A 12,601-nucleotide genomic window follows, 5' to 3' on the forward strand; every position below is an offset into this window, starting at 1 on the left:
GCTTGGAGTGATCAGATGACAGAAGTCACATTTAGGTGCCAGGTGTAACTGAGGCCATAGATGCTCCATATCCATTACATTGAGTGTTTTATATAATATGACTAAATGTGTTTCTGTGTTGCAGGGACAGTCAATAAATGGAACAGCAAGGCCACAGAACATGACATAAGCAGAGCTGTGGGAGACCACCTCAAGCCCCTCGTAGAGCCGGGGGTGGTGTTTACCACTCCACCACGCCTTCAGCAGGCTGGAAAAGTGGGATTGATACAGTTTTTCATACTAAGGTGGACCAAGAGTTTGTTGATTGGTCAGTCATTGGGTTAATTTGTTTTACAATGTGTTCAAATCAAATCAAGCTTTATTTATACAGCACATGTCAGACATGGATGCAACACAATGGCTTCACAGGAAAAAACTATGAAAATAATCAGAAATATTTAGTACACAAATATGAGGATAAAAAACAATAATAACAACTGAAAGACTAATGAGCATTGTAAGGAAATGCCATTGATTAAAATATCAACAATATGATGCAATATCCAACCCAAAATATAACTTGTTTTTTAGGAGGGGCTCTGAAAGACACTATGGGGGTGTCCACTGGAAGTTGACTAGTAACAACAACTGGGACCTAAAAGACACCCACCATGAGACCCACTAAATCTGCCCAAGAAGAGGAAAACAAAAGAAAAACCCACACCAAACTTAAAGACAGGAAGCAAACCAAAAAGGTGGAGCAACTAAAGGTGTTGACTCTCCACATGTATCAAGACAACTGGAGCACTGGGCCAGACACTCTTAAATAGAACCTGGACCAGCTCAGGTGAAACACCTTCCCACTAACGAGATGGACAAGCCAGCACAGGTGTAACACATACTGACTAACGAGGTGACACCAATCAGTGCGTCCTACGTGCTAACGAGCTAGACGGGCTAACGGGCTAGACGGGCTAACGAGCTAGACGGGCTAACGAGCTAGACGGGCTAACGAGCTAGACGGGCTAACGAGCTAGACGTGCTGACGGAGCTAGACGTGCTAACGGGCTAACGAGCTAGACGGGCTAACGAGCTAGACGAGCTAACGAGCTAGACGGGCTAACGAGCTTGACGTGCTAACGAGCTTGACGTGCTAACGAGCTAGACGTGCTAACGAGCTTGACGTGCTAACGAGCTTGACGTGCTAACGAGCTAGACGTGCTAACGTCCAACCTCAAAACATAAATGGAAAAACCTCAAAACCAAAGCCTGTAACAACTTCCCCTTTAAGACAACAAATATATCCTATAGTTTGCTCACCACCAACAGAAAACAACTTCCATTTCACATTATAATCAACTACAATGCTTCACCTTCACCAATATAAACATGATGTCTACTGGCTGTCAACAATTAAAAACAAGAAAAAAACACGTATTTCTAAATAATAATATACAATAGTATTATTTGTTTCTCCTTTTTCTTTCTATAGAATCCTAAAACTCACTAGCTTCTAGAACACTCGTCTTCCTAAATCCCACTAGCTTCTAGAATACTCGTCTTCCTAAAACTCACTAGCTTCTAGAACTCTCGTCTTCCTAAAACTCACTAGCTTCTAGAACTCTCGTCTTCCTAAAACTCACTAGCTTCTAGAACTCTCGTCTTCCTAAAACTCACTAGCTTCTAGAACTCTCGTCTTCCTAAAACTCACTGGCTTCTAGAACTCACTTCTTCCTAAAACTCACTAGCTTCTAGAACACTCGTCCCCTTGGAATGAGCCCAAACAAAACTCATCTCCAATACAGAAAAACGTGCAGTCAAAATACATTGTGATCCATGGCAACGCACTGTCTAAACACAAAACTTTTTAACTGCCCACCCTTGAGACAATCAGCAACCAAGTTGTCCTCACCACTGACATGTCTGATTTCAAGAGGAAACTCCTGCAATATCCATAGTAACTTTCCACCTCACTGCAGAGCTTCTCTCTCTTTTCAGGGTTCACTAGATAGGCATGTTGTTGGATCGGGGCCCAGTCCCCAATGTCATGCTCTAGTACATTTGGGTTGGCACATCTGAGAATGAACCCTGATATTTTAAAAGCAGGGCAACAATGTGAATATAATTGTACCAAAAATTGTCAGTTGGTTGCATGAATAAATATCATCAATAAATCGATTACTAAATCTGATCATGAAATGTAAATATGAAATATTTGGTTGCATAGTCATATTTTCAACGTCTTTTCAATGACATGTTGCTAGATGGGATATCCCCAATGTCAAAACACAGTTTTATCGTGTCCAAATCAATAACCAATATGCAGAAACAGTTTGTGATAAATTGAAAACCTAAACATAAAATGTGCTATATACACAAACATCAGCCATAATAATCATATTACTTGTATTTTTTTTTAAACAAGCACCTTGTTTTGACAAGTAGCAATAAATCACTGATAATCAATTAGTGGGGAAATCAGGTTGTACGTGATGTTGAAACTAACAACTAAACAAAACACATGGAAATGGGAGATATATTTTACCTCACAGATTAGAGGACAACCTGCAGAAGACAGTCAGCTACATTTTGGAGTGATACATTTAAATGTAGGGGTCACTAAACAAAGGAACACAACACTTATTTGTCATAACTCATCGATATCATGTTAAAATCATTTGTGCGAGAGGAGGGAGATGAGGTTGCACGTCCTGTTAAAACTAACAGCTCAAAAACCACATGGAATCTGGGAATAATGTGTACATCCCTGGTTAGAGGACAATTTGTAGAAAGCAGCTAGCTACATTTTGAAGTGGTGCATTTTGATTCCAGTGGGTCACCAACATGGTAAATGTAAAACTATTTTTGTGTTTGTCACTTTTTGTTAAATCTCATAAATAGTACTCTTCCATTTCAGAGCCTGGATTTTCCCCCTGAGGCTAATATCCATATCATGTTGAAATCAATAGAACAGGGGACAAACGTTTAGGGTTCTACATTGTGACATCATTAAAATACTCCTTCTACAATGTTAAAACATTCTACATTGTGACATTAATTCATTGATATCATGAAACAACTCCATCTATGTATTTTCTGATATTTGATCAGAGATCTTTTATCAGATTATCTCTGGTCACAGCTATAAGATTTCTCTCCTGTGTGTATTCTCTTGTGTACTGTCAGACGGCTAGATTGACTAAAACTCTTCCCACATTGACCACAGATATAAGGTTTCTCTCCTGTGTGCGTTCTCTGGTGCATTGTCAGATAGCTAGATTGATTAAAACTCTTCCCACATTGACCACAGATATAAGGTTTCTCTCCTGTGTGCGTTCTCTGGTGTGAAGTCAGAGAGCCAGATGTGGTAAAACTCTTCCCACATTGATTACAGCTATACGGTTTCTCTCCTGTGTGCGTTCTCTGGTGTGAAGTCAGATCGCAAGATGTAGTAAAACTCTTCCCACATTGATCACAGCTATAAGGTTTCTCTCCTGTGTGTCTTCTCTGGTGCACTGTCAGATGTCCAGATTGACCAAAACTCTTCCCACATTGATCACAGCTATAAGGGTTCTCTCCTGTGTGTATTCTCTGGTGTTGAGTCAGAGTGATAGATGCAGCAAACCTCTTCCCACATTGACCACAGCTATAAGGTTTCTCTCCTGTGTGTGTTCTCTGGTGTAGAGTCAGAGTGCTAGATGTAGTAAAACTCTTCCCACATTGATCACAGCTATAAGGTTTCTCTCCTGTGTCTATTCTCTGGTGCACTGTCAGCTGTCCAGATTGACCAAAACTCTTCCCACATTGACCACAGCTATAAGTTTTCTCTCCTGTGTGTGTTCTCTGGTGTAGAGTCAGAGTGCTAGATGTAGTAAAACTCTTCCCACATTGACCACAGCTATAAGATTTCTCTCCTGTGTGTGTTCTCTGGTGTTGAGTCAGAGTGCTAGATGCAGCAAACCTCTTCCCACATTGACCACAGCTATAAGGTTTCTCTCCTGTGTGTGTTCTCTGGTGTGATACCAGATGGCGAGATTGACCAAAACTCTTCCCACATTGACCACAGCTATAAGGTTTCTCTCCTGTGTGTATTCTCTTGTGTACTGTCAGACTGCTAGATGAGCTATAACCCTTCCCACATTGAGTACAGGTAAAAGGTTTCTCTCCTGTATGGATTCTCTGATGAATTTTAATGCCTGCTGAGGAGGTGAATCTCTTCCCACACTCAGAGTAGCAGTTAGATTTCTTCCCTGTGGATCTCTGCAGGTGTTTCTTGAGGTGTTGTGATCTGGAGAGACTCTTCTCTGCCTCTTCAGCATCATGAGGTTGTTGAGGCTCCCCAGAGGATCCACGATAGTCACATCTCTCCCCTGTGTGAACAACAAAGACAGACAGATGATTAAAGGCCCACAACAGCGGTAATCCACTGTAAAAGGTGATGCCAACAGCGGAGCCATGATGTTGGACAACAATTGACGTCTGTAATGAATGTTAAAATTATTTGATATTTGCCTTAAAATGAGCAAGAAAAGTTATATTTTGTCTTGTTTTCACATTAGTAGTAACATCGATGATTGTAGGCTAGAAATAAGTTATTCATGTTGTTGAACCTCTAAGCAGTGTGCCAGACGACTTTTGGTCTCCAATATAGGCCCCTTTCTGTGTTTAATAAAATTGCGACACGAGGGCAATTTGATTGCAGAAACACCTCCCTGCTAATGAGGAAATCACTAGTTATGGATGTAGTATATCTGGTAATGAGGAAACCACTAGTTACGGATGTAGTATATCTGGTAATGAGGAAACCACTAGTTATGGATGTAGTATATCTGGTAATGAGGAAACCGCTAGTTATGGATGTAGTATATCTGGTAATGAGGAAACCACTAGTTATGGATGTAGTATATCTGCTAATGAGGAAACCACTAGTTATGGATGTACTATATCTGTCAGGAGCAAAAATGGTGAGCAAAGATTTTAGTTTTTCACAATGTATTCTGAATGTGAATGGGGGAAACTCAGGGGAGTAACCTCCATTTCCAGGTTGATGATGAGTTCATTTCACACTACCTTGAATTATAATTGTAAGGCTCGTTTTAATGTTCTATTTAATATAATGTTTGTGTCGTCATCACAAATCAACCACTTTGTACTTAAAAAACACTTCAACCAGTAAAATGCTCTTTGGCTTTTCCATCAGCCTGACAATGAGGGTTTGTACACTGTTTGCCAAATTGGCCCATAACTTCACCTAACAACAATCATACCTATGTAATGAACGAAGCACTTTGGTTGTTGTTGCATGACATACATAGTGTCCTCTAGGACCCATAACAATAACATAGACCTACTGTAGGACCCATAACAATAACATAGACCTACTGTAGGACCCATAACTTCACCTAACAATAACATAGACCTACTGTAGGACCCATAACTTCCCCTAACAATAACATAGACCTACTGTAGGACCCATAACTTCACCTAACAATAACAGAACTACTGTTGGACCCATAACTTCACCTAACAATAACATAGACCTACTGTAGGACCCATAACTTCACCTAACAATAACATAGACCTACTGTAGGACCCATAACTTCACCTAACAACATAGACCTACTGTAGGACCCATAACTTCACCTAACAACATAGACCTACTGTAGGACCCATAACTTCCCCTAACAATAACAGAACTACTGTTGGACCCATAACTTCACCTAACAATAACATAGACCTACTGTAGGACCCATAACTTCACCTAACAATAACATAGACCTACTGTAGGACCCATAACTTCACCTAACAATAACGTAGACCTACTGTAGGACCCATAACTTCACCTAACAACAACATAGACCTAGGACTATAAATCATTTAATATTTCAGGTGAAACATGTAAACTAAAATGTCTTTGTCATGACATTTCATAACCTGATCACCAGATAATTTTGTGAATAATCCCACTAGGCTACTCTGTAATGTGTTGTCATTCTAAATGTCCTGAATAAAGGAAAATAGCTCTGTGTGTTGTACAATAGCCTATCCATCAAGGAACAGTTCTCTACACATTATGAGCTAAGTATCTCTGTGTCCAAACAGACTAATGAGACCCTACAGTACATCAACCAGACAATAACACATTATAAACATCAATTTGTTAGGGATGTTGGATCCAACATGGAGCACGGCATAACTGTCTTTACCAGAGTAATGAATGAAGAAGCACTTTGGTTGTTGTTGCATGTTGTGGCTTCTGTCATGTGACTGTCATTCAGAAAATGATTTCCTGGATCAGCTGATGATAGTTGAACATGTGACTGTAACTAAACAGCTACAGTATTAAGAATTATGTGTAATTATTGAAGAACCGCGTTAATGACAGTGTCAATAAAGTTAAGGTGACTCGGTTAGAACCATTGGATTTGCAAACTCTGAAATGATTTAGGATTTCTGTGCCCATGAAAACTGTTTTCCCAGCTTAACATAAGGAGACACTAAATGTTACGTAGGTAGAGAGCATTTCAGAGATCTGAATACAAAAAACTGTCCTAACAGGACAATAACCTAAACCACAAGGCCAAATCTACACTGGAGGAGCTTACCAAGATGACATTGAATGTTCCTGAGTGGCCTAGTTACAGTTTGGACTTAAATCATCTTGAAAGTCAATGGCAAGACTTGAAAATGGCTTTCTAGCAATGATCAACAACCAACTTGACAGAACAGGAAGGATTTTAAAAAGAATAATGAATATTCACATGAAGATCAGTCTCCTATTGGATGACATCACGACTTCCCATCAAGCCAACTCCTTGAAGGCCTTACTATGACATCACTCACTCCTTCTAGTTTGCAGTTGTTAAAAAAACACTATTTTGCTCAAAACATGTATTTGTTTCCCATTAGTGTGTTTATACTTTACTGTATTTATATCACTTTTCAACAGGAAAAGTTTAAAAATCCCTGGAGGACGTCATGAACAATTCATACAGTACAAAAACATATTCAAGTGTAGAATGCCCTTTTAAAAATCACACATTAGTTCAACAACTGCAGAGTTTGTGTCCCTGTTTTATAAGATAGTACTCACTGTATTTACTGGTGTTAATCAGATCAATGTCCCTGTTTTATTAGATAGTACTCACTGTATTTACTGGTGTTAATCAGATCAATGTCCCTGTTTTATAAGATAGTACTCACTGTATTTACTGGTGTTAATCAGATCAATGTCCCTGTTTTATTAGATAGTACTCACTGTATTTACTGGTGTTAACCAGATCAATGTCCCTGTTTTATTAGATAGTACTCACTGTATTTACTGGTGTTAATCAGATCAATGTCCCTGTTTTATTAGATAGTACTCACTGTATTTACTGGTGTTAATCAGTCCTCCAGTCTTCTCTTCTTCGTCCTCCTCTAATGTGACTAATCTCCCCCCTTCATCCTTCGTCTTCATTTTCTTTCACTTCCTCCTCTTCTTTCACAGTAACATCCTCCTCCTCTTTCACTCTGAACGCGTCTTTCTCTTCTTTCACTGTAACGTCTTTCTCTTCTTCTTTCACGGTAACAGCCTCACCCTCTACTTGTTTTTGTATTGTAACATCTTTCTCTTCCTCCTCCTCTTTCACCAGAGCTTCTTTCTCCGTCCAGCAGACCTCTTCTTTAACAGGATTAGAGTAGTTTAGTGAACTCATGGTCGGAGATAATAGCTAGTTAGCATTAGCGACTAGACTAGTGCTAATTTAACCAGCCAGCTAGTTGACTTACAACGTAAATATTAAATTAAATGGGGTAGCTAGTTGTTTCCACATAAGTATGTTTAAATCATAGTAGCAAATAAACCACGAAATTGTGTAAAGAACTTGAATGTTCCGACTGTGTCGGCTAGCGAGCTACGGAGGTGGCTGCAGTTGTTGAAGAAGCGTTCCGTCCACTAGATTATACGTCACACTAGAAACATCGCCTGAAAGACACATATCGCCATCTGCTGTCTGGAGGGAGGAAACGCAGTTGAGGAGGGAAAACTATTTTTATTCTTCATTGAATTATAATATTATAAAGCAGTTTAGGGAAACGTTTTGTTCCTCTCCATTAAATATGAATATTATATCAACACGTACAAAGAGCATGGTGTAACAATACATCATGTAGATGTATATAATGAACAGACTAGGTCTATACTGATCCTACATGGTGTAACAATACATAATGTCGATGTATATAATGAACAGACTAGGTCTATACTGCTCCTACATGGTGTAACAATACATCATGTAGATGTATATAATGAACAGACTAGGTCTATACTGCTCCTACATGGTGTAACAATACATCATGTAGATGTATATAATGAACAGACTAGGTCTATACTGATCCTACATGGTGTAACAATACATCATGTAGATGTATATAATGAACAGACTAGGTCTATACTGCTCCTACATGGTGTAACAATACATCATGTAGATGTATATAATGAACAGACTAGGTCTATACTGATCCTACATGGTGTAACAATACATCATGTGGGGCTTTAAGGCGATGCTAGTGTGACGTGTATATATAGTGGACGGAACACTTCTTTCAACAGCAGCAACAGGGAATTTGTAGATCAGTCAGTCGGCAGTCGCCTGCAGTGTCGAACAAGCCCAATACCAAACCAATCAGGTGGTTGTTTGATGAAATGAAGCTTCAGACGCCATTGATGACATGCTGCTGATAAAGTGATACAGGCATCAGTACACTGCTTTGAAGTTTACTGCTTAGCGATTTGGACGCAGGCCTCGTAGCTCCGGTGTTGGTGCTGACATCTTCAGGACAGGAATACCGGTTTACTTAACGGAGGAATAAACACACATGTTCATCATTGGTGTTTTAACCAGAACGGGGAAAATGCACTTTATTTATTTTCGCACATGCGCAGTCATACATCTCTCATAGGGCATGACTGTACCAGTGTAAGAACACAACTCAACAACATATTAGTCCACATGCCAACACCCCCACTTGCTCTTATACTGTACAAGTTGTATTCAACCTAACTTTATCAACACATTTAGCTTACAGTTATTCATCTCACAAATGTCAGTTTATATTCCAAACATGTAACCCAAGAATTTTTCATTTTTGAACTTCGTTACAGGTTTAGTCAAAACATCTGCAGCCATGTCTGCCGTTGGACAATATTCAATACTTATTTTACCATCACTGAGTGCAGATCGAATGAAATGATATCTGATGTCGATATGTTTACATCTCTGACGACATACTGGGTTCTTTGCCAGAGCAATTGTACCTTGTTTGGTTCATCGTTATTTTCCCTTCACTTTGTGTAAAATCAATGCCTAGGAAATGTCCAAGCCTCCCAAGATCTTTCATCTTACATTTTTCACTTAACATTTCTTTTACACTTGTGAGTGAGTCACTATCACTAGCAGCGATAATTAGATCATCGACCCAAATTATCAAAATGATCCTTTCTGTTGCAATTTGTTTGTTATAAACACAGTGATCAGCTGGGTTCTGTGTAAAACCATTTTCACTAAGGTGATCATGCAACATTTTGTTCCAGTTCCTTCCTGACTGTTTCAGGCCGTACAGTGACTTGTTCAGTTTGCAGACTAGTTGCTCACCTGTATCTGACCTGACTTCAAAACCCTCTGGTTGCTCCATGTACACTTCACAGTCAATAGGAGCATGTAGATATGCTGTTTTGACATCCATCTGATGTAACTCTAAGTCATACTGAGCTGCTAGCTGCATCAAACAGCGTACTGATGTCATATTTGCAGTTGGAGAAAAAGTCTCCTTATAGTCTATGCCTGCCACTTGACTATACCCCTTTGCAACATATCTTGCCTTGTATGTCTCAGTCTCATCTGAATTGTTTTTGACCGCATAGACCTACCTGCCCCCCACTGCATTTTTTTACCCTCTGGCAGTGTGGTTAATGTGAATGTTTCATTTTCCCTAAGGGAATCCATCTCCTCCTTCATAGCAGTAGCCCAAATCTCTGATTTTGGTGAAATCATTGCTTCTTTGAAGGTTTGTGGTGCATTGCACATTACTCTGTAGCAGTAGTCAACACTAGGTGGTATCTGGTCATCACATTTCACTCATAGTCTTTTAAGTACTGGGGTTTCTTCCTCGCTCTGTCTGGATATCGTGGACTCTGAACATCTGAAGTCTCAATTTGCACATCTTGTGTCTCTTCTGAGTTTTGATCTGCCATCTTGGCTTTCGGCATGGGGTTTTCAAATCTCTCCCCATGAAGATCATCACTGATTTCCAAATCTGTCTGAGTTTGGTGTTCGACTACACCTTTTGTAACACACTTGACTAATCTGTTTTTAAGAACTTTCCCAGTGTCTGGGTAGTAGACTAGGTATGCTGGAGTATTTTTATCATACCCGACAAAAATACCCTTTTCACATCTTGAGTCTAACTTTTTCTTGTTCTGTCTATATGCGTAGCAAACAGATCCAAATTCTTTCATCTTTGAAAGATCAGGCTTTCTCCCAGTAAACATGTAGTGTGGAGTCTGTCCTACACGCTTATTGTAACACCTATTGCGAATTACTGCAGCAGTCATTACAGCATATGTCCACAAGTTCTTTGGTAGGTTGCTTTCAAGTAGCATGCATCTTGCCATTTCGAACAGTGTTCTCCAATTTCTCTCAGCGGTCCCATTTTGATGGGGTGAGTAAGGGGCTGAAGTTTAATGTCTTATGGCGTTCTTACTGAGCAGTGACTGGAACTCTTTGGCGTGAATTCTGTGCCATTATCTGACCTGACACACTTTATTTTCCCATAAGGGGTCACTTCAGCAATAAACTTCTCAGTAGCTTTTACAGTATCACTCTTTGCTTTTAGGAAATACACAAAAACTCCCCCTGAATAATCATCCGTAAATGCTAGAGTATATCTGAACCCATCTTTTGCCTCTGGCTCAATAGGGCCAGCCAAATCAGTGTGCACAAACTCAAGAGCCGCTTTTGGTTTCTGCTCTGAACAAATTTTCCCTGAGTGCAGATTTCACAGTTGAGGGTAGATTTGTCAATCTTACCTGTGATTTTCATTCCCTCTGTCACATTTTCTAACTTTGACACATCCTCAAAATTACAGTGGCCAAGAATTTTGTGCCATGTGTGAATATCATAGCACCCATGACATCCATCATCATTTTCATCACTTACAGTGTTAAGATAGTAAAGTCTATCGTACTCCTCGATGTCAAAAGTGGTACCGTTCTTGTGGATGAGCTAGCTCCACGGAATGTTTTTCCGGTTTGAAAGTCTCGTCAAACTCCTTAAACTTCCCGATGTCCGTGACTATATGTGACATTGCTCCCGTATCAACCATCAGCCCTTTCTGTTTCAGTCCACTAACCTGACAGTCACTTATTCTGAATGCAAATGTGTGGCATTCAGCATCTGTTGCTTGTTTCACATTGTCTCTTCTTTTTCGTCTGCAATTTGCGTCAGTATGAGTGGAGTTCTTGCAAAAACTACACCACTGTCTCCGTTCTTTTCTCTCTCCAGTAACGGTACATTGCCGGGCCTTGTGCCCTTTCTGGCCACAGTTGAAGCAGGTTATCTCGGTCCCTTTATCTCTCCCTCTTGGCCAGCTAACTTTAATGTTACTTGCCTTCATCACGTTGTCGTCAGTGGAAATGGCGCTAAACTTCTCGGTGCTTTCATAGCTCCTCAACTTGGTTTTGAACTTGCCAAAAGTTGTCGGCTCGTCACTCTGCGTTATGTGGATGGCAAACGGCTTAAATGATTCGGGCAAAGATTTCAGAATCATTGCAATCAACAGCCCATCACTTAAAGTCTCTTCAGCATTTCTCAGTGCTGTAATAGCTGTCTCAGCACGAATGATATAGTCCGTAACACTTTCGTCAGCGGCTTTCTGAAGAGAAGTTAGTTCAGTGTAGAGGCTAATCACACGTGGCTTCCCTTTACCTGCATAATGTTCCCTCAATATCTTCAACGCTTTTCTCCCATCATCTGCTGCTTCTCTCATTATCAGGGAAAGGCTTTTATCATCCAAAACCTGTATCAATTCGGCGTAGGCTTCTTCATTTTTCTCTCCGTCTTCTTCATCTTCATCCACGCTCAATATGGCGGCCTTTAGCCCAAGCAAACGCAAGTGCCCCAAAAACTTTGTCTCCCATAACTCGTAGTTTTTTTCATCTCCGTCGAAATATAATCTATTCCATCGGCTTCCATGTTCCCTCCTGGGCCCATAACCTGTTGGTGCTGACATCTTCAGGACAGGAATACCGGTTTACTTAACGGAGGAATAAACACACATGTTCATCATTGGCGTTTCAACCAGAACGGGGAAAATGCACTTTATTTATTTTCGCACATGCGCAGTCATACATCTCTCATAGGGCATGACTGTACCAGTGTAAGAACACAACTCAACAACATATTAGTCCACATGCCAACATCATTGTAGTTTAAAAATAGCATCTAATTATGTAGGGTGACCATACGTCCCCTTTTTCCCGGACATGTCCTCTTTTTGGACCTAAAAAAATGCGTCCTGCCGGGATTTCTAAATCTTCTAAAATGTCCGGGATTCGGCTTTTGCTTCCTACAGTCGCCATTCG

The 12,601-nt window shown here is 40.1% G+C and overlaps 1 protein-coding gene across 1 annotated transcript; it reads right to left on the reverse strand.

Moving 5' to 3' along the window:
- Positions 1-2,765: 2,765 nt before the first annotated feature.
- On the reverse strand, positions 2,766-12,249 carry LOC145876060 (uncharacterized). The gene is made up of 2 exons (XM_082971833.1): positions 11,625-12,249; positions 2,766-4,349 (listed from the first exon to the last, which is right to left on the reverse strand). The coding sequence occupies exons 1-2, from the start codon at positions 12,247-12,249 to the stop codon at positions 3,106-3,108; spliced, it is 1,869 nt and encodes a 622-aa protein (XP_082827959.1). The 3' UTR covers positions 2,766-3,105.
- Between the last annotated feature and the right edge of the window lie 352 nt (positions 12,250-12,601).

This window comes from Salmo salar, unplaced genomic scaffold (genome assembly GCF_965601325.2).
Source record: "Salmo salar unplaced genomic scaffold, fSalSal1 ptg000432l, whole genome shotgun sequence".
Taxonomy (NCBI): Eukaryota; Metazoa; Chordata; class Actinopteri; order Salmoniformes; family Salmonidae; genus Salmo; species Salmo salar.